Here is a 25,665-nt window from a genome sequence, read left to right as displayed (position 1 = left end):
ACCAACTGTAACGACCACCCTTCTTACTACTACTACTATTCTCTAAGGATGACCGTTACTTAACTACTAACTCTACTTAATCGGTATGATCGAAACCACGAGGAGTCTTTACCGAAAAATTTCGACAGAGTCTCGCCTATATCGGTGACCAAATTCATCAATACATGCAAATAATAAACCATCAGCCACATGCGGCTGGCATATATACTTCACAACCACGCAGTAATAAGATACAACAACTTAAAAAAAAACTATTCTAGCAATAGTAAATGAATAAAGCTCCAACAGTGGAAACAACCAAACTAAAAATGCGGAATAGACTCAATTAGCAACATCAGAAAAATAAGAAACAACTCTTTAACAATCTCAATTGACATAAAACATAAAGTACGACTCAATTCCCCAGATCTCTCCCACAGTCCTGGCATCACACACCATCCGCACCACCTTGTCGCATTTCTTGCTAAATCTTTTCCTTTCATTTATCTGCAGTAAGAGGAAATGCAATCTATAAGCAAAATTTGCTTAGTAAGCGCTATCTAACTCACAAAAACACGAATGTGCATGTATACGAGAAGAAACTATAAACAGAATGCTTTAAAAGAAGACATATAAAGCTGCTCATGTCAAAAGTACTGAAACTAGAAATAAATCTGCTCATGCATAATCAATAGCAAAGCACTATAAACTGCATACTCATGATATACAAGGATAAAACTGCATGCTGGTAGATAAAGCTAATCATGCTCAATAAACTAATCAGGAACAAACAAAACTGATACTGCATGCTTTGAATTAAAAGATCTAAACTGGCTGACTCTAAACATAAGTGAAGCTTATTTCCTTTGTTTGAAAATTTATACTTTAATACTTTTATACTTATGTGAAACTTATTTTACTTGTTCAAAAGCTTATACTTATAATACTTCAAAATAGTAATCAACTTCTCTTGGGCCCAGGCGTAGTACCATCTTATGCGCGTTCCCTAATAGGTTGGGGTAGCGAGCCACCAATCCTAAAAGAGCAGACCTTGGTCTATCAGGACCAATACCTTAGAATTGGACACCTGGATTTGTTTAACGACAACCTTGGAAATCGGATACTAGCCTCTTCAAAGTAAAATATCTTATTATCTTAATTATTTCTACTTTAAATGCCTTGGCATTTTATCAAGCACCTTGTGTGCCAAAATCCCTAAAGTCTTGACTTTAGGATCTACTTAAGGCCTTGGCCTTTTCTTTCTTCACTTTATCTCTCTTATACTTATTAATACTTCTAATAAAGGAATGCTTCTTAAAAAGAAACAAGGAATCAACACTGCTAAAGGGAATAAACTGCAATGCTACAAAATGCAAAAATCTGCACTACTACAAAAGGTAAAAATCTGCATTATAAACTTATTAAGAATCTGCATGCTATACAAGCTTAAACTAAATCTAAAACTTGTTAGAATTAAAACCTATATTGTATGCTTCGAATTAAAAAGAACCAATCTGTTCCTTCTGCATCATGGGTATTGGATTTGCGTTTGCTTAGAAATCTAGCAACCTAGGACATTATATGTCAACGACTAATATGTTGCGATAGCTATGAGAGACCTTGGTAAAAACTTTCAAAGTGGCACCCACGATCCTAGAATTCATTGTATCAAATTCTTAACAAGGTTTCTTGGTGGGCAAAGTCTTGCCACTTAGATATGGTTCTTGAACGGCAGATTCTTGGCTTGGCTTAAGAGTTTCTCTTGCACCATGACCATTTAGATGCATAGGCACCCTTGGTTTGGCGGGCCTACTCTACTTTAACAAACTTAATACCTGTGGTTTATGTCCTATGGTTAATACTTGGTCCGATGGAAAGAATAGCAATCATTTCTTCAGTACTACTCAGCCAGGATTGAAAAGGGTGTTTACAGCATTTTCTCTGATTGATACCTGAATAGACATTTTTCTGCTGTGAGATGGTTGGTTTGGTGTTTTAAACGTTCAGATAAAACTCTGAGGACTATCATGGCCTTTGCTCAAGCTTAGTGGCATTTTCTTTGGCTCCTCGGATGTTGTATCATCTTCATCAAAAACATGAAGTCTCTCTCTCTCTACACTATTGTACTCATGGCAAATTAGTTGTTGAGTTGGAAATACCAGAAAATAGGCTAGATCATCTTTCGGTCAGACAACTTCAGACCTAGATGTTAATAGAGTTTGCCTACACATGTAGTTGATCTATAGTAGTGTTTCCTAACTATGCTGATGTACCAAATTTTCTCTAGATGCATTCAAGTGACTAATTCTGTTCAATCAAATCTTTCAAACAAAATTATTAAATTAAAACACATTTCCAAATAATCAAACAAGAGTGATAGATTACCTACTCAGGATCCAACACATCATTGTGTAAAGAAAAATCATTTCTATTCTAAATTGACTAAGACAATTCACACATTGCTACGACGAAACATAAAGGACACGGACAAAACTTAAAGCTAATCATGTTCATGCTAAAAGGAACAGAAGTTGTTCCTGTTCGGAACTCATGGAAATCTAACTTGCTGAATTGAAGTATAAGAAGTCAAGCTTGCTGAATTGAAACCTAAGGAATCGAACTTGCTGAATTGAAACTCAAGGAATCAAACTTACTGAATTGAAACTATAGAGTAACCTCAACCTGATCAACTCTAAGACAATAATTAAATCCGAACCCCATAAAATCCGAATCAAAGAACCACAAGCTAAACAAGCAAACAAGCAAACCCTATCTCAGCTTCCTATAAAAACTCACGGCAGGGAGCCAAAGGAAATGAATGCTGTGCTAAACAAAACTTTACAGCATAAATCCGAAATCTGTAGAAATCTAAACCATATACCTAACTAACCAATTAATTTCTTTCCTTGAGATTCTCGGCAGCAGACTTCACAAGGAATTAACTTCACAGCATGCTCCAAAAAGATCAAGAGACACAAGGAAAACTCAAATCGAATTCGGAACTACTCTTACCACAGGTGAGTAGCAACTTACCTCGGTTTCTTGAACTCATAGCCGGAAGGGAAGAACTCTAGGGTTTCGGGGACTTGCAAGATTTCGGCCTCTTCCCCGTGCCTACCGTTCCTTCTTGACGAGGGGAGCTCGGATCTGAGAAGAGCTCGCGGAGAAGTCCCCTTTGGCCGGTCGCCGGAGAAGCCCTAGCTTCCTCGGCTTCGTTTTCGCCCGTGAAGAAAAAGCGCCGTCGCGAGCACACGAGAGGGAGAGGTGAGAAATTAGGTCTCGGGGAAAACTTAAGCCCTCTTTTCTTATAACTAGGGTTTCGTCATCAACTATACCTTAAATATATTTCTCTCCTTCGTAGATTAGCATATCCCGCTGGCATACTTGGTGAGCCGGGTTTTGACCGAATCAAAGTTCGTGGGTTCAATTCTCGGCTTGATTTTTTTTTGTCGAAATTTCTTTCGTCTAGTAAAAATACCAAACGACCTCCAAAAATTATATAAAAATACTCTAAAAATTTCTAAAAATCCCTAGAATATTTCTAAGACATTTTTGAATATTTTTAAATTACTTTTAGAACTCAAATTGAGGAAATTTGGGTTGTTGCAATAAGATGATTGGAACTTGAAAAAAATAGATGGAGAGAGAATTTAGAGAGTAAAATTGAAAGAGTAGTGAGTGAGAATGAAAATATGTGCATATATGGATGGATATTTATAGTCGAAATTTCAAACTAGCCGTTAACTAACCGTTAAAAAGTAACCGTTAAATAACTAGCCATTATTTAATTTTTAATTTAAAAATATAAATATGTTATTTAAAAAATCATTATTTAAAAACTTATATTTAAAAAAGTCGTTGCATGTGCCGTTGGTAAAAAAAATAAAAAAAAAATTTTGCACATGGGGTGGGCCTGCCCTGGCCCACCCTACGAACACTTGAACGCGTTCAATTGCTTGAACGCGTTCAAACTTTTGAACGCCACATTGGCATCCTGCAACGCGACGTTAATGCACATAGCATTATAACATGACGTTTAACATCGCATTGTAGATGCTCTAAGAATGATCTTGAGTTTAAGATTTATAATTATTAAACTCACCCTCTCTAGCAACTACGTACATTTTTCTACATGAACCCAAAAACAAAGATATAGAACAAGTCTAGAGGTTTTAAGGAATACAATCGAGTGTTTGTTTGTACAATTTGACCAATGCCGATCTCTATAGTAAGTTTGACCAATTTGTACAATTTGACCAATCAAGATCTCCCACATGTGATGCTTTTATCCAAAACTTCTAGCTTAGACGTCCTTCTAGGACTACAATAATGGAATGACTTGAGGTTTCAATAAAAAAAATAAACCTTAAAATTGAATAGAGAATGTGACAAACATAATTCCTAAAATTCATGCATCGTGATGAAATAAATCTTAAAATCTTAAACTATAAAATCTTTTAGGTATTTCAGCTTCCAAGACATAGTACAGACAATGAACACATGACATCTTTAATATAATAATCATGGATCGATTTTCAGGAACTAACGATCTAGAATTTACCTCACCATACGCTTATGATCTATTTATGTATCTGTATTTATCTCTTTCCATATCCATGAGACCGATACTAGGGGATCGTTAAGGTGACATATTTACTTTTTTTTTAGACATTTCACACTAACCTTTGATAGATGGTTCAAAGTGTTAAGGTGTTTTCCTTGCACATTATGAAACTTAGTCTTGTTTAAAGTCTAAAAGAGTCTTGTCGAGTGATCAATATAAGTTGAAGAAAGATAATAGTGCCGAAGCTTGGATGATGAATTTGCCAATAAGATAATTGGACAATCGATTACAGTTTGGATCTCTTGGACTACTTAGCCTGGTCCCCTCTCGGTCCAGTCCAAAATAATATACTTCAGAAATCGTTTCATTTACGCTCAAATTTTTCTAACGGAAACTAAGATGATTAGATTGTGTTCAGATGTCATCGGAGCTTAGGTCGTCATGGGAGGGTTACGGGTCGGTCGAAAGTCGTTCGATCAACAATGGATCATTGCAGAAGGTCACTAGTCGTGGAGTTGCGTTTTGCATTTTGAAATAGGTCGCGTGCATTTCTTTCAGAAAAGTTTGAGTGTAAATAAAATGACATCTGAAATTTATCATTTTGGACTAGACTAGAAGTGGACTAGGGTGGCAGGGTAGATGGTACACGAGATGTGAACTTTTAATGGTTTACGTGAAGGATAAATTTAGCTAAAATAATGGATGACTTTTGATAATAAATTTAAAAAGTCATAAAATTTGATGATTTAAAAAAGAGAAAAATTAAAAAGGTCAGTTTTGAAGAGAGTGTATTTTTTTTTAAAAAAAAATCAAAATAACACTCGACCATATTTATCATCTCTAAAACACTCTTATTCTAGTTTTATTGTAGCAATTATGTTATAATTCCTAACTACACATAGTAACTACTACATATCTATTACAACATGTTAAATGAATTGATTAAAAATTAAAAATTAAAAATACTATACATGGAGCATTGTGCATCAACATACTGCGGGTTAAATTTATATAAATGCGATCAAAATCATTTAAAATTACTATAGCAATTATGACATAGTTACTACAACAACTATTGTCATAGTTGTTAAAAATTATATCAATTATGATGTATATATTATAATTATAACAGATATGGACAATAATTTTTTTTTTATCAATAGTATTGTCCTGATTTTAATCAGATTGAAGTGATTTTAATCCATTTGAATAATTTTGATTGAATTAGTAAAGATTTTTGATATAAAAGTATTTCATATATGCTAATTTTTATTAAGTTAGAGCAATATTGCTCTATGTTATATGAAAAATATATGGAGACCTTATTTTATTTTTTAAAAAAATATTTTTTTATGAAAATAATAATAATGGAAGTTTTTTTTTTTTTTAAAAAAGTATGCTTAAAAACATTTTAAAAAAAGTTTAAAAGGAGGAAAATAACCCAATGGATCGTAGTGGATCATAATGGGAGATGTAATGGTTACTAGGTTATTATTTGGTCATGGCAAAGTCATCGGCGATTAGGCCTTGTCAAGCTCCTCTGCGCTGAGCAAAAACTACGGCATCTCCAGCAGCGACACTGCCTTCTATAGCAAGGACCCAACCATGGCCATTTCCGGAGATCTCAATTTGGTTTTTGGCTCCTTGCATTCGCCTCCCAACCACCGGCCCTTCCTGCCTACCATCCTTTCTTCCAAGGTGGGTTCCCTACTTTTCTCCTCGGTGATTTGATTAGCTTTACTTGCTGCAATGCTGCTGATTTCGGTAGATTTCGCGCTTTGGATGCATAAGATTTGTTCTTTCTGGTTCTAGCGTTACTCTCAGTCGGATCGAGTTGCTTAGATCTGCAGCTCGCAGTTCTTTTGCGCTTCTAGATTCTTTGTTTTTTGAGCCTATCGATGGACGAGGATCCGTCGATTAGTTAGATTTAGGAAAAAGAGCTGATCCTGTTGTAAAATGGTGATGCAAATCATCGCTTCAACGTTTCAAGATCAAAAACCCATATGGCTTCCTAATTATTTTGTAGAGGAACTTATGATTTTCACCCATACAAGTGTAAACTCCTGCAGGGATTCCTCATGTAGTGCTCAATGGCTGGAAAAACGTTCTATGTACCCGAGACATTCGTACTATTGTTTCTTCTCATGTGCGTGCGTTATATTCACGTCGGTGGAGATGTTCTGCAATCTCACTTTGACATCTTGGAGGAATTAAAGGAGCCACTGCTATTGTACTACTAGTCTATCATATCATGTGGATTCTTTGAGGATCTAAAGTCAAATAATCAAGAAGTCTTGGACTATATGATTATCCATGCTGTCAACATATCAAGTATCCTACTATAATCTAACTTAAACTGTCTTATCTGGAGTTCAATAGTGGCTAGATTTAAAGAGGTTAATGAACTTGTACTAGGGAACACATGTATCTACTATACCTTGAATTCTTAGTATCATCCTCTTTGTTTATCTAGATAATTGCTCCTCAATTGACACAAATTCCTAGTGGGACAAGATCCATGTAGCTAATTATAAAGAATTCCAAGACCAGAAAATTAGGTATTACCATTTTTTTTACTCGATAGCTTATACCTGTTTGATGTTGAAATTTGCTCGTGAGATGGATGTAAAGGTGGAAGTGATGATATGGAGTTTGCTGATAAGGCAAGTGCTGAGGTAGAGTGTGGTCCAACCTGCAGGGTGTCTAGCCTAATCTGCACACAATAAAGCAAATATTAGAGGCACCAAAAGCTGTTTCTGGCAAGGTTCCTTTGATGTTTAAGTCACTAAGGGTGTAGTGAATAGTAGAGTGTGCAAAAGAGAGAGAGATTAGTCCCTAAAAGAGAAACATATCTGAGTATTTATAAGTATAAGGCCGAGAAATGCATGCGGATATTGTGCCTACGATCTCTTGGAAACATCGAACCCTAGCTTGATAACCATTAACTTTAGTTCCATCCATTAAAGTCAACCATTTTTGTTAGTGGACATTAACTTCAGAAATGATGATCATGGAGGGACCACATAGGGATCGTGGAAGGACTATTCAAGGATCATGGGTCATGCCTGTGGCATGCTGTAGTGAGAGGTGTATAGCTATGAAAACTAAGCTCGAGGCGGATAGCTCACAGAATTGAGTTCATAGTAGAGAAGTCAGGGAGTTGGGTTTGAGTAGAGAGTTTTGGGTGCTGAGCTCGGGGTGGAGAGCTTGGGGAGTCAAGCTCATCCTTAGCATAGCCAATGGTGTCTAAGGTTCTAAATTTCGCTAGGCACTAGTCGGGCGGTAGACCAGCGCCTAGTGCCTAGGCCGCTTAAGCAGGGACTAGGCGCCGCTAGGCGAATTCTTCGGTATCCCTTGATTTATATGGATTGTGGACAATGTCATATGTAAATCGGAATGTTATCTTAAACAATTTCATAGTAATGGAAATCTAACTATGTATGATGAAATAAATGCATATTTTTAAATAAAAAAATAAAAAACTAGAAAAGAAAACTAACAGTTTTGTGCAAAGGAAATATAATAGACTGAGTAAATATGAGCAAAAGAAATAGTTGAATAGTAGAACATGCAGTAAGTCATTATAATCATGTAGTAAATAGTAGAACATTTATCCAACTCGAATTTTAAAACCTTGCTATAAGGTAAAACAACTTTAGTGTTGGAAAATATTAGAAAATAGTAGCAAGAGTTTAATTCAAGATTACATCATTGTGAATCACTAAGCAAAATATAATTATTGAATAACATAAGTCATGCCTTAACAAAATGAGTTCAAAATTACACAATTAATAATATCTCATAAACTTATATTTATTCTACTTCTTCTTCTCCATAATTTTCAATAACTTGTTCTTCATCAGACACAAACTCAATATCATTATTGTGATCCTCCTCTTCTTCTTCGGATGCAAAATCATCTGTTCTCTCACTCTAGAGCTTCTTCGTGGTTGTAGATTTTCATCTGCTCCACTTGCTTTATCAACCATTTGCCAAGTGAGCCCGGAACCTAGTTCAACTTCATCATCTTCCCTACCATCTACAATCCATCCTTGTGCATTTGAAGCATCTTTTGCAAGAAGGGCATTGACATTCCTTTCTTTTTCTCTTTTTTGTTTGCTCAACAATCTAGTAGTAAATTGGATAAATACTAGATTGTTCAATCTGTTAATATCCAACCTATTTCTTTTCTTTGTATAAATCTAAAAAAAAGAGAAAGTAAATATTATAGTTAGTACATGAATATAAACTTTAAAAATTATAGCTACTTTAATTAAAGACTGAAAGTTTAAAACTTACTTCTTCAAATGTACTCCAATTTCTTTCACACCTAGATGAACTTATAGTTAATGAAAGTATCCTCAATGCCACCCTTAGCAAGTTGGGTGTATGAGCACCGTATGTACTCCACCATGCACATAGATCAAATGTATCATCATTTTTTTCACATGCTTTTGCTGCCAATGCTTTTCCAAATAACCTAGTCTTATCTCTATATTTTGCAAATTCCTTATTAATAATTGTGTCTTGTAGATCTAACTATTGGCATTCAAAATTTTCATGCATTCAAAAATCCCCGTTGCAACCTCCTCATAAAGAGCAATAGAACTATCTTTATAGTAAAAATATGGATTCAACAAAAAAAACAGTGGTATACAATGATGTATCAAGTCCGTCCTTCATTTTTTACTCAATAATGACTATGATAGGCTAATAATTTGATTCCACGTTGTTCAGAGCTACCTTGATATCTTCTTTAGCTTGAAGAAGCTCCCCATATAGAAATTCCATCGATGACTTTCTATCTCCATCTACCAATCGAAGAACTGAGCAAATATTTTCAAACAAAGTGTCACACTATTCCAAAAACTCATGCTCATCACTGTAGAGTAAGACAATTTCCCTTTGTTTATTTTTGATCATTTATATTTCTCCCACATATCACTTGTAAACATGACCCTTAAACTATTTTTTTTTTTCAATCAAACCTTGTAATGTGAAGAAATTTGATGCAAACCTGTTAAGTCCTGGTTGGACTATGTCTCTCTTCTTCGTGAAACTTCTCATCAATGATAAAGTCTTATGATGAACATAGATGAAAATGGTAAAAGACTTGGCTTGCTCAATAATCTTTTTATATCGTGGTAGCTTGCTAATACTTTCAAGCATGAGATTAACAGTGTGAGTTGCACATGAATTCCAAAAGATCCCATGTCGCTTTTTTCTCGTCAATTTAGCTGCAGCTATATTATTAGTGGCATTGCTCGTTACAATTTGAACAATATTCTGAGCTCCTACTTGTTCAACACACTTGTCAACATACTCAAAAATAAGTTCAGTTGTATGTGCCTCGTCTGAAGACTCCTTAGACTTTAAAAATGTAGTACCCAACTTGCAATTAACACACATATTTAAGATGCTTCTTCTTTTTCTATTACTCCATGCATTTGTCATGATCGAACACTCATTTTTTGTCCATTCTTCTTCATGTTTCTTTAGCAGTTACTTTGTCCTTTCAACTTCGGTTTTCAATAGTGACTCTCTAAGTTGATATTAAGTTGAAGACTTAAATCCTGGTTCAAATTGACCCACTACCTCCATTAGTTGCTTGAAGCTATCATTATCAACAATATTGCATGAGATTTTATTTTCATAAACCCATCTCCCAACATATTATTGAACTTATTTAGTTCTCTCTTTGAAAAGAACCTCATTTATATTTTTTTGGGGAAGCACTTTACTCCCACTGAAGCCTGCATTTTTTGGAGCAATTGGCGATGCATATTTATCCATGTGGCCAAGTAGAAGAGGTTTTTTAATTCCATCTATCCCTTCAATTTCAGGACCTTCTTCTTCGTCAAGAGAAATAGTCATCTCGGCTCTGCAACTTTGTTCTTCCATTATGTTCTTCTTTTTGTTCCTCCCTTAAAATAACTTGTTTGCACTCATTTTTGTCTTCTTGAGATGCTTTTCGACAACCAGATACATTTCCAGGTATATTTGCTATGTGCTCCTTGATCCTATACACTCCCCCAACATCGTTTTTTCACATAACTTGCATTTAATTTTGTCGAGGTTCTTAGGATCAATCAACATCCCAAACTCCCATCCAATCATTTGACTTTCTCCTAAGAATCCTGGATTCAGGTCGAGTAACAGATGCTGTCGAAAATGAATTGCTTGCCATTATGATAACCTGAAAAAAATTATATATAACGTAATAAAATTTAATTATACAATACAAAATATAGCATTAACAATTCTTAGAATATTTTTTTATATATCTTAATCTAATTAATAAAATTTATTAGATATTTATTAAAAAGATTAAAATTTAAATATAATTTTTAAAATTTTAAATCTAATTTATATAAATTAATAATATTTATTGAATTTTTTAAATTTTAATATAAATTTTATATTTTAAAATCTGATTTATATCAATTAATAATATATAAAATTTATAAATCTGATTTATATAAATTAATAATATTTATTAGAATTTTTTAAATTTTAAATATAATTTTTATATTTTTAAATTTGATTTATATAAATTAATAATATTTATCAAAAAAATTAAATTTTAAATATATTATTTATATATTTAAATCTGATTATATAAATTAATTATGTTTATTAGAATTTTAAATATATTTTTTTATATATTTAAATCTGTTTTATATAAATTAATAATATTTATTTAAAAAAATTTAAATATATTTAATTGGGATAATTTAATTAGGCTTTATGAAACCCTATTGAAATTATCCCAGTTAGGAGTTGTTTTGTTTTATTAAATCCTAAGCATAGTACCGTGGTTACGCGAAACCAAGCCAAGCGACAACCGCTACCACCGGATGCTTCATGGGAGGCGTCCTGCACCGCTGGAAGCGCCGCTGGACACGTCCGGTGAAGTCTGACGTAGCTTCCAGCGGAGCTGGAAGCGTCGCGGAAAGCTTCCGACGTTGCAGGAAGCATCGTGAGATGCCACCGGACACATCTTGCGACGCTTCAGGCGGCTGTGGACGCGTCCAGCGCCGCAGGAGACGTGTCGCGACGACGACTCACCAGGAGAAACAAAAAAAAAAATTAACAGAAAAAAAAAAGAGTAAAAACTTACGTGAAGTGACGAAGCCGCGACGATGAGAGAAGACGAAGAGCCTCTTCACGCAAACATGCAAATGAACAAATTAGGATTTTAGATTTACAACCATATTAAAACTTAAAAGCCTAAAATATCATCGTTGCAAGGCCCATCGAAGCTCGCTGAAGCCCGTTGAGAGCCACTGAGGACTGCCTAGGTCACCCGCCTTTTAGGTTTCCAGCGCGGCCTGTCGTCGCATAGCGCTTAGGCAACCGCCTAGGGCGTTTTTTCGAACACTGTGTCTACCCGTAGAACTCTAGAAGGATCACACATGCCGACTTAGTCCAAGAGGTCAACACTCTAGCTTGAGGTCTTTGAGTATGTAAGTTATATGCGGATCTAGAGGAGGGTCACATAAGTATAGCCTGTTGAGCTAGGGTAAGTTCGTTACCTTGGGGTATCACTAGTCCCTTTCAAATTGAGTTGAGATCTATGAGACTCGATTCAGGTAGTCATGTCAGCAAAATGCTGATGTGAGAGGATCTGAGATTCGAATGACCCTAACTATTTACTCGAGTATCATAATGAGACGATCTATGAGCCAAATCGAAGCTCATTCAGAGATCTACATTTGTTACTGGGTGGACCCATACCAGTAGTCTTAGGCCTAAAAAATACCGTTTAATGCCTTTTCGGAGGCTCCAAATGTTTTTGTTACTATTTTTAGGATTCAAGGGTATTTCCATCTTTTATAAGTTAGGGTTTTAGTCTATTTAAATGTTTGTTTAGTTGTTTTAGACATTATCTTTTGTTTTGAAAATAAAACTCTTTTCGTTTAAACCTAGAGGTGGCTCATTTTCGTTTACCGAATTCTCTACGTCTTTCTGCAATTTCTCTAAGGAAACGGGCCTGTAAAATAATCATTATTCTGTCCAACGTCAGAGCCCCTATGAGCAACCGGGCTAAGCTAGAAGGAAACATTAAATATGAGAGGTCAGTCGTTGAAGAGAAGACTTCGCATAGTGGAGTTAAAAGGGTGCTAGGTCGAGCTAGTTGATCTGTAATTTCAAATTGGTTTTGTTGCGAATTGAGGTGCTTGAAATTTCAAATTGGGTGCTAGTAATTTCAAATTGGGTGCTCGTAATTTCAAGTTTGTTATCATTCTCTACATAATTATCACATAATCTCTAACAACAACAAATATGACACTTAATCTTCCTGACATCTTTCTACTGTGTTGGATCAAGTTAGAATTGACCGCAAGCCTTTGCTCCTTTCTTGAGCCTTCGCCTCTCGTCGATAAATCACCCTTTCCTTGATCTTGTTGCTTTCACTTAGACCATGTCCTTTAGAGTTGAGGCCCTCGGTCCTGTTGGTGGATTTGAGGAGAGTCGCTGGGAGTCACCAAGGTGGCTCCCTCCACTGAGGTACGCCTAACACTTGCCAAGAGACCTTGGTTCAAAACTCTGAGGTCCTTTGCTCCGCTGACGATGCACTAGCTATCTGAGAAGGGTATGAGATTCCTTAGAGTTTCAAGATAATATTCTCGAGGTCAGGCAACCAACCTCATCTCCCTCCCTCAAGATTAGTCGTCAATTAGTTGGAGGGTGGCCTGCGTATATTGGCCTGTCTTTGAGTCAACTCAAACTGATCTCCAACTCTTTTTTGCCTATTTTGGAGTTTATGAACACTAACAACTAAATTGTTGTCATTGATGGAAGTAGTTAAAGTTAATGATTATCATGCTGAGAGTAATGGCTAAAATGACTAAACGGTTCTTGATTTCTCAGAGATTGTGGCTACGATCTGTGTAGGTATCTCTCAACCTCATAAATAGGAGGTATGTTTTTTTGGGGGCTAATTGCTCTCATTTTTGCACTCTTTACCATGTACTACACCATTAGTGACTTAAGCCTTGGGGGGTTTCATTGGTAATAACTACGGCTGCCTCTGTGCCCGTCCTATGACATTTGCTCTAGTGTGCGTAGGTCTGGCTAGATCGTGCAGGTCATACCACGCTATGCATGTCAGATTATGCCTTCACCTCAACACGCTCCTCATCGGTATACCTCTGCATCATCACTTTCACCTCCACATCCATCTTAACCAGATCTTAATTGATAAGTTAAATTTAGTCCAGAAAGTTGGTTTGCTTTGGCTTGTGATTAGTGAAATATAAGATTGATCTTTATGTATTCTTATCATTCGACCAGAACTCACTTCTTTCCAATCTTGCTGCATTCTAGTGATCCTTATTTGTTGCCTGAAAGGAAGTATAAGGAAGTATTCTTAGTCGGACAGAGTCACGGAAGAAGTTCCGTTCTTGGTAACAAGGGTTTTTGGCATTGTTGTATATGCCAAAACTAGCTGTGCAAACAGAGTCTTGGAAGTTATTAAAGATTGTGTGGCAATTTTTTACATTTACAAGTTGATGTGGAATGAAATATTCTTCCTGTTAACTAGTGGTGTTTCTCAATTATGGTGTATAGAAAGGGAAAGGGAATGAAGGGAGGGGAAGGGATGGGAAAGGGTCAGAGCAAGGAAGGGGCATCGAAAATAATCCATCCCATGTTACATTCGAATAATTTAAATGGGAGTGACACAGCTAGGTGTATTTAGTCATGCATCTATTGTATGTCTAGTAGCTTCTGGATTATGAGTATGAATATAGACATGAGGCTATCTTCTTGTAGGTAAAATGAACAATGTTCATACTTGATAACATGTTGGATATGTTGAAACTCGGTAATCGGTAGGATTTATAATCTTTTGGGAGTATCACATGATTAAAACCCTGGAGAGATTTTTTAAAGAAATGGTTTAGTCTTGGGGAGACTGAAATTTTGCCAACGAGAATGAATAATCTGCATACAAAATAATGGAATTTTCTGCCTATTATCACTGTAATTGAAAATCACTCTCTGGCTTGCTAATGTAGGTACACTTTCATCATTTTCGAAGTGGAGCTAGTGATCTCAAGGTTGCACCCAAATGGCTGCAGATGAAACTGCCAAATATAAATTCCAGGAACCGGAGCCATATGTGCTTTGGGATGGGAGAAAACAAATTGAAGCCAACTGTAAACCAAGATGCTGAAGTATTTCTTCTAAATGTTGTTAACATGAGCTTCCTCGACAGACTTAGTTTGGCCTGGAGGATGCTGTTTCCCACAGCCAAAGTAAGAAAGAATTCCAATGCAAAAATTGCAAAGCAGAGGCTTAAGATGATATTATTCTCTGATAGGTGCGATATCAGTGATGAGGCAAAGCAAAAGATAATTAACAATGTTATCGGTGCACTCTCTGAATTTGTTGAGATTGACTCCCAGGATAAGGTTCAACTCAATGTTTCCACAGGCACAGATCTCAGTACTCTTTATTCAGTAACCATTCCAGTCCGTCGTGTGCGGCCAGAGTACCAAGATTCCGAGGAGGATTACATTGGAAACATATCAAACATTGAGTATAAAGACACTGGTGAAAAATCAGGCAATATCGATGTTAAATTTGATTTCTTCCTACCAAATGACCAATCGAAGAGCGTGAATTGGATATCTGGCAATTAAGTTTGTTGGTCAAGAAAGAAGAACTCTGCTGCCGCTTGGATCTCTGATTCTGTAAATATTTGGATTTAGAATGTTGCTTGCAGGATCTTGTTGAAACTGTATGCATTTAGTTCCAACTTTTGAAGAGTTGGCAGATACAATTTGAATGCCTATTTGGACGTTGAGTTGCATAGTGCACTAACCTCTCTTGGTAAAACAACCTTATTGTTTTTGCCATGCCCATGATAGTCTCTCTAAGACCAGTGTTGCTCCAACCAAAATTTTAAAGTTGAGCTTTTCGCGGAGTCAGGTCTGGCCAAAATTTGCTGCAATAGTTGGTCCATCATTACTTCGAAGATGTAAACTTAAAACTTGTTCAAAACTTTCAAGCTGCCCAAATTGTAGCAAATGTTTTCTCAATTTGAGTGTATTTGACTCCAACATTCTCCAAGGTATAACTTTTGCTACTCTTTAATAGAATCTTGATGACCGCTGGATTAGGAGCTGCCAGATAGAGCAGAAGGGCATCTCCATCAGATGGACTGATATGCGCAAAAGGCTGGCTAAGGTATGACTTCTGTGCCTGGAAGGCTTGATCATAAGCTCTCCAGCACAAGTAAAGATTCTTTGTGCTCAACTTTGACACCGTGAAAAAGGGTAAGCATTTTTTCACTAGTTAATTTTTGATCTCTTGAAAATGGGTAAGCAAGTATCTTTTCATGGTTTTTTTTATATCAATAAATATGTATGTATATATATGAGTAAAAATGTATAATGTTGGCTCTAAAGTCTACTCATGCCTAAGTAGACATCCCAGCTTCGATATAGATGTACCTACACTCACATGAAAATCCACTTTATGTTAATTCTGTCTCCCTCAAAATAACTACGATTCCTTGCCAGCCATATATAATGTATCATAGCAGATATAGCAAGGTTCATCAAGAGGTCCCGCAATAATGGTACTTAAAAACCCTAAGCATTTGTCTGTAAGTAGGCGTCCACTGTGACATGTGTAGTCACTCCCGAATCTACCTCCATAACGCAACAACTGGAGCACAACCAAAGAAAACACGCTCCAACATCGCATGCAGTCCACAAAAATTACATCATCTGTCCTCATAGTACTCGTACCTGGCTCTCGTGGGGAGCCTCCCATGCCGTCTTTGGACTTGTCCTCTTAGAGAGTCACAAGCTCTACTCACTCCACCATCCATCTTGCCAAACCAGCTTGCCATCATCTGAATAACACCCTCTAGAGACCCAGCAACACCTAACGCTTGATCTTGTATGTGCAACAACATAAGAGGGGAATTTGTATGCTTTGCCTTCTAGGCCCATAAATGATATTGATAGGGAGGGGTAAATAATCTTTATTAATAGATGATACTGATGGGGATAGATAATGCTAAATTTTTCTCACAACTAATAAAAACTGAATAAGTTTTTTGAATAAATTGTTAACAACATATACGTGCATGTGATAATTTTTGTTTAGATGCATTTGTGTGGAAGCAATTAAAATGAAATCAATAGACAAGTAAAAAGTAGTGGGATTTAATATAATTCAAATATGATTATTCCGGGCCCTCGAGGTAATGGTGCAGCAATGTGTTTTCTTTAAGGGTCGAGTTTCAGTTTCGGTGAATTAACGGATAAGTTTTTTTTAATGAATGGTTGATCTAAGAACGTTGGGTTAATAGAAAGCCCATTGCGAGCGTTTCATGATTTATCATTTCTGTGAGGTCGGATTGATGAATCCCAAGGTTAATCCAATACTTATTGCTAAATAATATAAATAATAAAAAATATGCTTATTCCTATTATTGGAACAATGATAATCCAATTAGATGGAAGTGAAAGTGAATAGATGATTTTTTTTTAACTTAGGTATCCAACTTTACGAACTGATTAATCTTAGAGATAACCTGTTTGATTCCACGTAAGTTTTTCACCAGCCATCAGGATAAATCTAAGAAACATAGATGGGTCTTGATTCTTGACAGATGATCCAACATCACGAGTGATTCAAATAATGTAGAGTTATGATTTGTCCTACGAGAAATTTAAAGGGTTTAAATCTCTCGCAGGGCATATCACGAGTGATTCCTACCTCTTACCCTCTTTTGATTCGTATAATATACAAACTCAAACATTATATTAAATACAAGAGTATTTGTAATTTTTTTTAATTGACATTAGATATTCAGTTTACGTTGATTATTTTTGGGGTGACCAACTTGATCTCACGAAAGTTTTCCACTTACCATCAAGATAAATCGAAAAGTGCTCATAGCGGGCAGCCCATCAACTCAACGTTCTTAGGTCAACCGTTCATTAAAAAAAATTTATTCGTTAATTCACAGACTCGATCCTTAGAGGCGCTCTGCACCATTGCTCTTGGAGCAAGAGTGCGGGCATTTGATAAATATAAAGTGAGCCTCCATGGGTTGACACAAATAGTTCATGTAGAGATATTGTCACAAATAAGTCTGGAGCTTGCTAAGTCATTCTATCTTGCTACTTAGAGAATAAATAATGTGGAAATTATTATGTCTAATGAACATACGTGGGTTGAAACCTGCTTTGCTTATATTCTCCTTGGAGAGTTCGGATCCTCTGCCTCCAAATTTCTCTGTCCCCGTGTTCCTTTACAGATCGGACGGACCAAATTACATCTCAAGGATGCTTTGCACATCACGAGGATACTGCACACATCTTAAGGATGTCATGATGTCTTGAGATGTAATCTGGTCCATCCGATCAGCAAGGGATATGGGAACAGAGAAATTTAGGGATAGAGGATCCGAACTGCTCCTTGGAAGCTACCAACCTGATATGTAAATGTTTACGCAGCAATTTTTGTTCAAAGGAAAAAAATTATTATAGTTCATTTTCATAGGCAGTCCATTCGACCATGATATAGATTACCTTCATTGCTCATTTATATTTACACATCTCAAATTGGTAAGTTTACAACTGAACTCTAATCTATTTAAAATTTTATACATAACATTTCCCTATAAGTTCAAAAATATCGTAAAACCCCAACTTATTATATAGATATACTCAATTTTAACAAAAGAGATGAAATTATCTTTGGACCGTACCTTTTTAAGTGGCAAAAGAGAGAAAGATTTCACTAAATTGTATATTCTTGGATAAAATGATCATCCATCTCAATCAACTGAGGTTCTCTGGTCCACTTTTGTGGACTAGAGGATAATCTATTTGCATGTATTGATGAGATTTAATAGCCTCCACTTGTAAAATATATGGGAACTATCAATTTCCATCAATGTATAGAAATGGACCATCTCTTGATCCACAAAATGTGGATCAAAGGATCCGACCTCTATCTTAATTGCTTGATGAAGTCTCGAGTGATTTATGTCTTTTCATGAACTAAGGGGCCGCCCCTACCAAGGTGACAAATTCGCCCTTGCCACGTATAAATATAAAGTGAGATGTATGCAATAGAAATAAAAGATAATTAATCACAAGGCAAACAAATATACATAATGTGGTTTCAAAACCCTACTCCTACTGCACCTCCTATGTTGTAGTTGGTGTCTCATCATCAAATCCACTAATCCATTACACCCCTTTAAATTAATGATAAATTATCCTAAAATCTTTAATAGCAAATTCAATTTCTTTCTTAGGTTATATGTTAGAAAAAATTTATTCTCACTCCTTTTATGTATTTTTTTTTTTTTTACTTCAAGTCCCTTTCAATGTCCTAATGCATTTATCTAATTGCCCTAATTTCTTTTAGGTATAAAAAGTTTAAAATGAAATATAATTCCTCCTAAATATAACATATTTAAATTAGAATTTAGTATGTTTTCTATCAAATTGATTACGATTCTTCTTTCGCTTGACTAATTGATTGACATACTCGATTCTAATTAAATGATGCTGAATTTTGGAAGAATTATACCTCATTTTGAACTTTTTTAACCTATAAAAAAATAATGAGGGATTATATTCTATAAAAATAATAGTATAATTCTTCTTACATTCAATATCTTTTAACTAGAATCAAATATATCAATTGCTTGGTCAGACAGAAAAAGAGTTATGCTCAATTTGATAGTAAATACACTAGATTCTAGTTTAAATGTGTTGAATTTAGGAGAAATTATACCTCATTTTAGACTTTTTGTACCTAAAAAAATTGAGGCCAATTAGGTAAATCAGCATGCATTTGGGAGTTGAAGTAAAGAAAAGTTTACATGTAGGGAGTGAGAATCAGTGTTGTTAGAGGCGCGAGGCGCACCGAGGCGCAAAAGGACTCCTAGAGCCTGAGGCGCGAGGCACGCCCCTCTTGAACATGAGGTTGATTACTAAAGTACTAAACTATTGACACACTCGTATAACGTGTCAAACCATTAATATTCCACACATAGATATCAAATATGACAAGTAAAATAACATCATGATAAAATTAATAAAAGTTTCAAGTTTCAACTTTTTAATCTAAACTAACGAAGTTCATCAAAACAACTTAACAAGCGTAATAAGTCAAATTAATCATCAAGATCAAGATCATCCTCATTGTATTCTTCTTCTTCTTTATCTTCATCTTCTTCAAATTCAATTTCTTCTTCTTCATCTTTAAGTCTTAGAGATGAGTGTCTTATAGAAGAAGATGTATTTTCCTTATCGACTTGTTTAGGCCTAGCATGTGAAATAGAGGTCATGGATGCAATGTTTTTCCTCTAGTACAATATTCAGGTTCTTCAGCTCCACTAGCCCTAGCAACGACATCCCATGTCAAGTCATCACCTTCAAAAATCAACTCATCTTCTTCATTATCACTTTCTCCATCCATTTTACCCATCAACCATTCATTACTGTCATCAATATCTGTCAAAGAGATGAGGTCAATCTTATCACGTGCATCATACCAAAGTTTTAAGGCACGATTGTATTTCACAAATACCAAATCATTTAAGCGTTGCTTCCTTTTTTTGCTGTGAATCTATAAAATGTCAAAAATCACAATAAGTATAATAAAATAGTAAAGAATATTTTTTACTTATAAAAGTAACATACTAATAGTATTATATATTTATATTTATTACATACCTGCTCAAACACACTCCAATTGCGCTCACAGCCGGAAGCACTACAAATGAGGCTAAGCACTTTAATAGCAAACTTTTACAATTCTGGGGTATTTGCTCCGTAGCATTCCCAACATTCTGCTGGAGATAATGCTCTTCTGTGTCTAATTGTCATATTCCTCCCAAATAGCCCTTCTATCTTTCGATATATAGAGAGTTGGGTAGTGATTTTATCTTGCTCAGCAACGCTTGAAACCAATCTCTCCATAGTTTCAAACAAACCATTCACCACTTCTCCATATATATTTAAATCTATGTATGAATAAAAATATTCTGGATTCAAATAATGTCCTGCAGCATGTAAAGGCCGATGAAGTTGGCATTCCCATCTCGTATCAATGATCTCAAACACTTCTTTGTATTTCCCTTCTTTCTCCTTAAAGGCCTTCATAATTGTTTTTTTTTTTGCCCTATCCATAGCTTCATAAATATAGCTCATTGCAGGTTTTCTTTCCCCATCAACCAGTCTTAAAACACGGGCTAAAGGGCCATATATCTTTAAAATATGCACAACACTACTCCAAAATCTAAGTGTCATGATGATTTTAGCTACCTTTTTCCCCGCCGCTTCTTTTGCCCATTTACTCTTTGTCCAATCCTTTGAAATAAACATTTTTCTTAAATTTTGCTTCTGTAGATGCATCTTTTTAAGAGTGAGAAAAGCAGTAGCAAATCTTGTGACACCCGCCCAACAAAACTTTTTTTGTCTTGTGAATTGCCTCAACATATTTACCATGTCTGGGCGAACATAAATGTAAGTATTCACACTCATTACCTTCTTCAATGTTGCTTTAAAATCAGGCAATTCCCCAATATCTTCTAAGATCAAGTTGACACAGTGAGCATCACAAGGAGTCCAATACAAGTGTGACCTTTTTGCTTCTAATAATTTTCCTATAAAAGAAGTTAGAAAATTAGATAAGTTTAACATGCATAAGAAAAAGCATATTGATAAGAAATAATTAAATAGATTATTACCAGCAAGCACATTGTTACTTACACTATCCGTAACAACTTGAACAACAGTTGCTTCTCCTACACGCTCCACAAATCGATCAAGCAACTGAAATATTTTCTCTCCAGTCTTTGCATAATCAGAAGCATCAACTGATTTGATGAAAATTGAACCTTTAGGAGAATTCACTAAAAAATTAATCAATGTCATATGTCTTTTGTCTGTCCACCCATCTGCCATCAAACTACAACCATACTTTGCCCATTCTGTTTCACACGACTTAATGTAATCATTTGCCACACTATCAACAGCTTTTTTTAGAAAAGGAACCCGCACCTCATGATAACTAGGTCCTTTTAGACCTATACCATATTGGCCAACTAAGTCCAACATCTTTTTGAAGCTTGAATAGTTAACGATATTAAAAGGAATCGCCGCATCATACATCCAATCAGTTATGGTCATACAAGCTTTTTCCCTCAATTCTTTTTTGTATGCCTCATTTATCGTAGTTTGTCTCTCTTTACCCTTTCTACTTTCAATATTTTTTTGCACATTAGGAGCAAAATACGTATCCATTGGGCATATTTGTCTTGGCCTTTTTTGCATATTCACTGATCTAGAACTTGTACTTGTACTTATAGGTGGCACAACTTTAGCTCCAACATCATCCATATCAATATCATCACCAAGAGGGTCTACATCCTCAAAGTCCAATGTTACAAGTTTAGAAAGATTACTTTTCTCCGCCTTTTTCTCCATGAAAATTTTAATTTCTTCACGTACATGAGGCGGACATCTTTTGCAAGTTGTAGTATTTCGAAACCCTCCAACAAGATGTTGTTTTGCACGATAGATATCTCCTTTCGTAACTTTTTGACAAAAATTATAATCAAATCATTTTTGTTATTCGGATTAACTTTTTGAAAATAATTCCATCCAGGATCTTTTGATATATATGTTGGAGCTACTACCTTCCATAATAATTGAACAAGAAAATAGCCTGAAAAATCAAAAATAAAATAAAATCAACACTGTCAGGAATAGAAAAGCACAGTACCAGTAAACAGAGAACAAAAAGACAAATGAAAAATAGGACAACAACCCGAATATGACCAAAAATACAGCAAAAACGGATAGCACAACAAGAACACTGCACCCGTAATAGAAAAACTGAAAAAAAAAATTTAATAACTGGACAGTAGCTGCAGCACGAATGAACAGGATCAAAAATACAACAAAACGAACAACACAGTAAGAACAGTGTACCAGGCAATAATAGAAAAATGAAAAAACAAAAAGAAAAATAGGATAAAAATGAAAAAAAAAATGAAAAATTGGACAGCACTATCCAGCAAAAATGATAAAACATGATAAAAAATACAGCAAAAAGTCAAAAACGGACAGCAAGCAAGATTACTAGCTGCACAAATAGCAAAAACGGGAAGAAGAAAACAAAATAAGGCAGCGACGAGAACACGAAAGCAACTCAACGAGAAGAAAAAACAAAAAACGAAGAAGAAAAGAAGATACTAGAAGGTCCAGAACACAGAAAATAAAAGAAGAAGAAGAAACGAATAAAAAGTGAAAACGAAGAAGAGAAAGAGAAGAAAAGAAATAACAGAAGAAGAAGATAACAGAAGAAAAACGAAAACGAAGAAGAGAGGAAGAATCAGTGAAGAACAGAAAAACGCAAAAAAAGAAGGAAACAACACATAGCTGGGCGAGTGGCGACGGCGCGACTCAGCAACGGCGGCGGCGAACGGTTCAAGTTTCTTCTTCTTCCTCGTTCTTGCGTTATTTTCTTCTTCTTCGTTCATTTCCTTCTTGCGTTTTTTTCTTCTCCCCGTGCCCTAAATCATGTTTTTTTGGTAAAGAATCTAGATATTGTTCACGATTGGGCTTGCAATCGCGCCTCATCGTGCCTCCGTTGAGGTGCGAAGGCGCGCCCAGGCTTTTGTGACACCCGCTTGACGAACATCGCTCGCCTCGCGTGGACAAAGACTTTTTTCTCGACGCTTGACGCCTCGTGCGCGCCTTTAACAATACAGGTGAGAATAAATTTCTTCTGACGTGGAAACTGACAATTAAGTTGAGTTTGCATGCAGAGAGTTTAAGACAATTTACCCGAATATAATCAATGAGATAAGCCTATGCAAGTGTGTATAGTATAATGCTAGAACTTGCATAAGTGCAAGAGAACATATATTTGCGTCCCCAGGATGGTCAGTTAGTTAGCATATGAGATGTTGTCATTATGAGGTCTACAATCAATTTTTGGCTAGTAGCGAGGTTCCTGCCCTCCCCTATGCACTGATCACTGCTCGGGCTAGTAGCTACCTGTGATTTACCTCTCTTCAGATAACTTATGGGCGGACTGTAAGGGGCACCTGGGATGAGTGTTATCTATAACCTTTTACCACCTAGAGGAAATATATTTTCATGTCAAGAAATTATTCACTCATCCCACTTTATAATCACCATCTTTTGATTCTCTTCCATTGGGGGACTCGATAACGGTTCGGAACCATTAGTTTGGAGCTGTCGGTTTAGAATCGTCGGTCCGCTGGTTCAGAATGTTAGTTCGGAACGTTGACTCTTAATCTTCAATCAAAGACGGTTATAGTTCATAGTTCAGAACCATCGATTTACGCTTCGATTCACGATTAGTGATGGTTTATGATTATTATTATTTTTTAAAAAGATTATTTAAAAATTATAAATTTAGAAAAAAAAAATCAAATGGTACCCATAGATCCGATTACAAGTCTGAGTTGAGTCTAGAGATATAAAAAATTAGTTAAAATAATATTGAACCACAACATTAATATTATTAAAATATTATAAATATATTAAATTAAAAATTATAATTTTAAAATTTAAATAAAATATAAAAATAAAAAATAATGAAACTGTATGTCCAAATAAGTAGATGAATCGATAGTTCAATTGTCAATTCGTCAGTTAATTGAGGGTCTAATCCGTAATCGACCCATCTCCAGACAAGTCGATTACAGATTGGGCCCCTGATTAATCTGGTTAATGAATAACCAATCTATTGATCCAATTATGGGTCTGAGTTAAGCTAAATTAGGACTCAATCTATGGTGGTTTTGCGAGGAATCACCCAAAGAAAGCAATGCCTATAACAAAATTTTTAGAAGTAAGGCTCGAGTGATATTTCTAAATTGGCATCCACATGCGATAACAACGGACTTAGTAGATTGTGCTTCATCTGTGCATTGAATTTAACTTAGTAGATTGCCCATGTGTTATTGATGGACCAAAAGCCTTGGAAGCAATGCTTATGAAAAAAGTGATAAAATCCCAAGGTTTTTGGAGGCAAATTGCTTCCCCCCCCCCCCGGGTCAACGCACCATCTCCCCTTCCCCTCTCTCCTCCGTCAAAAAGACGCATGTAACCTTCATTTTGTTTTTTGTTTTTTTTTATTTTATTTTTAATTTTTTTTAACTCATACTTATATATTCATATTTATATATTTTTAATTTTTAATTAATTTTATTTTAAATTTTTTGTATTCATACTTATATATTTTAATTTTTTTTTAATTTCATTTTTAAAATTAATTTCATTTTTAATTTTTTTCATTCATACTTATATATTTTAAAATTTTTATTTAGTTTATATATTTTAAAATTTTTATTTAGTTTAAATTTTTAATCAATTTTATTTATTATTTTTCATTAATATTTATATATATTTTTAATTTTATTTAATTTTATTTAGTTTTATTTTTTAATTAATTTTGTTTATTATTTTTTTCATTAATACTTATATTTTTTAAAATTTTTTTTAGTTTTATTTTTAATTAATTTTATTTATTATTTTTTTAATTTTTAAATATTTATTTAATTTTATTTCTTTAATCAATTTTGTTTATTATTTTTTTATCAAAATTTTTAATTTTTTTATTTTATATAATTTTTAAATTACTCCCTTCCTTTAAATTACATTCCTAATTTGACACTTAAATTACCCGCATCCAACTATTAACACATATCATAATCTTCTCTCCCTTTAAATCATCCCTTCCTCCAACCATTGACATATAACACATGTCAGAATCTCTCATCCTCTTTAAATTACTCATCATCCAACCATTGACACCTGTCAAAACACTCCCTCCATTTAAATTCGTCATTCTTCAACCATTGACACCTGTCAAAACACCCCCTCCCTTTAAATTACCCCTCTTCAATGCTTGACATATGTCAGAACCTCCCCTCCCTTTAAATTACCCCACTTCTAACCCTTGACACATGTCAAAATCTTTTATCCCTTTAAATGACCCCCCTTCCAACCCTTGACACATGTCAAAATCTCTCATCACTTTAAATGGTCTCCCTTTCAACACTTGACATATGTTAAAATCTCTCATCCCTTTAA

General features: G+C 35.0%; 2 protein-coding genes across 2 annotated transcripts; one reads left to right on the top strand and one right to left on the bottom strand.

Annotated features, from left to right (window-relative positions):
• Positions 1-6,001: 6,001 nt before the first annotated feature.
• Positions 6,002-15,391, top strand: LOC121969809 (cell division topological specificity factor homolog, chloroplastic-like). The gene is made up of 2 exons (XM_042520066.1): positions 6,002-6,241; positions 14,566-15,391. Exons 1-2 carry the CDS (start codon positions 6,149-6,151, stop codon positions 15,190-15,192), a joined length of 720 nt encoding a protein of 239 aa, XP_042376000.1. The 5' UTR covers positions 6,002-6,148; the 3' UTR covers positions 15,193-15,391.
• Positions 15,392-19,873: 4,482 nt separating this feature from the next.
• LOC121972342 lies at positions 19,874-21,837 on the bottom strand. The gene is made up of 4 exons (XM_042524025.1): positions 21,282-21,837; positions 21,023-21,197; positions 20,266-20,305; positions 19,874-20,158 (listed from the first exon to the last, which is right to left on the bottom strand). The coding sequence occupies exons 1-4, from the start codon at positions 21,835-21,837 to the stop codon at positions 19,874-19,876; spliced, it is 1,056 nt and encodes a 351-aa protein (XP_042379959.1).
• Positions 21,838-25,665: the final 3,828 nt, after the last annotated feature.

Source organism: Zingiber officinale, chromosome 4A, assembly GCF_018446385.1.
Source record: "Zingiber officinale cultivar Zhangliang chromosome 4A, Zo_v1.1, whole genome shotgun sequence".
Classification (NCBI taxonomy): Eukaryota; Viridiplantae; Streptophyta; class Magnoliopsida; order Zingiberales; family Zingiberaceae; genus Zingiber; species Zingiber officinale.
This window is presented reverse-complemented; position numbering and strand designations above follow the sequence as displayed.

Coding starts and splice junctions, on each gene's coding strand:
- LOC121969809 (XM_042520066.1), top strand. CDS start 6,149: ATGGCCATTTCCGGAGATCTCAATTTGGTTTTTGGCTCCTTGCATTCG. Junction 6,242..14,565: donor CTACCATCCTTTCTTCCAAG/GTGGGTTCCCTA, acceptor TTGCTAATGTAG/GTACACTTTCATCATTTTCG.
- LOC121972342 (XM_042524025.1), bottom strand. CDS start 21,837: ATGGATACGTATTTTGCTCCTAATGTGCAAAAAAATATTGAAAGTAGA. Junction 20,306..21,022: donor GACATGGTAAATATGTTGAG/GCAATTCACAAG, acceptor CCTCATTTGTAG/TGCTTCCGGCTGTGAGCGCA. Junction 20,159..20,265: donor ATTGGAGTGTGTTTGAGCAG/GTATGTAATAAA, acceptor GACATTTTATAG/ATTCACAGCAAAAAAAGGAA.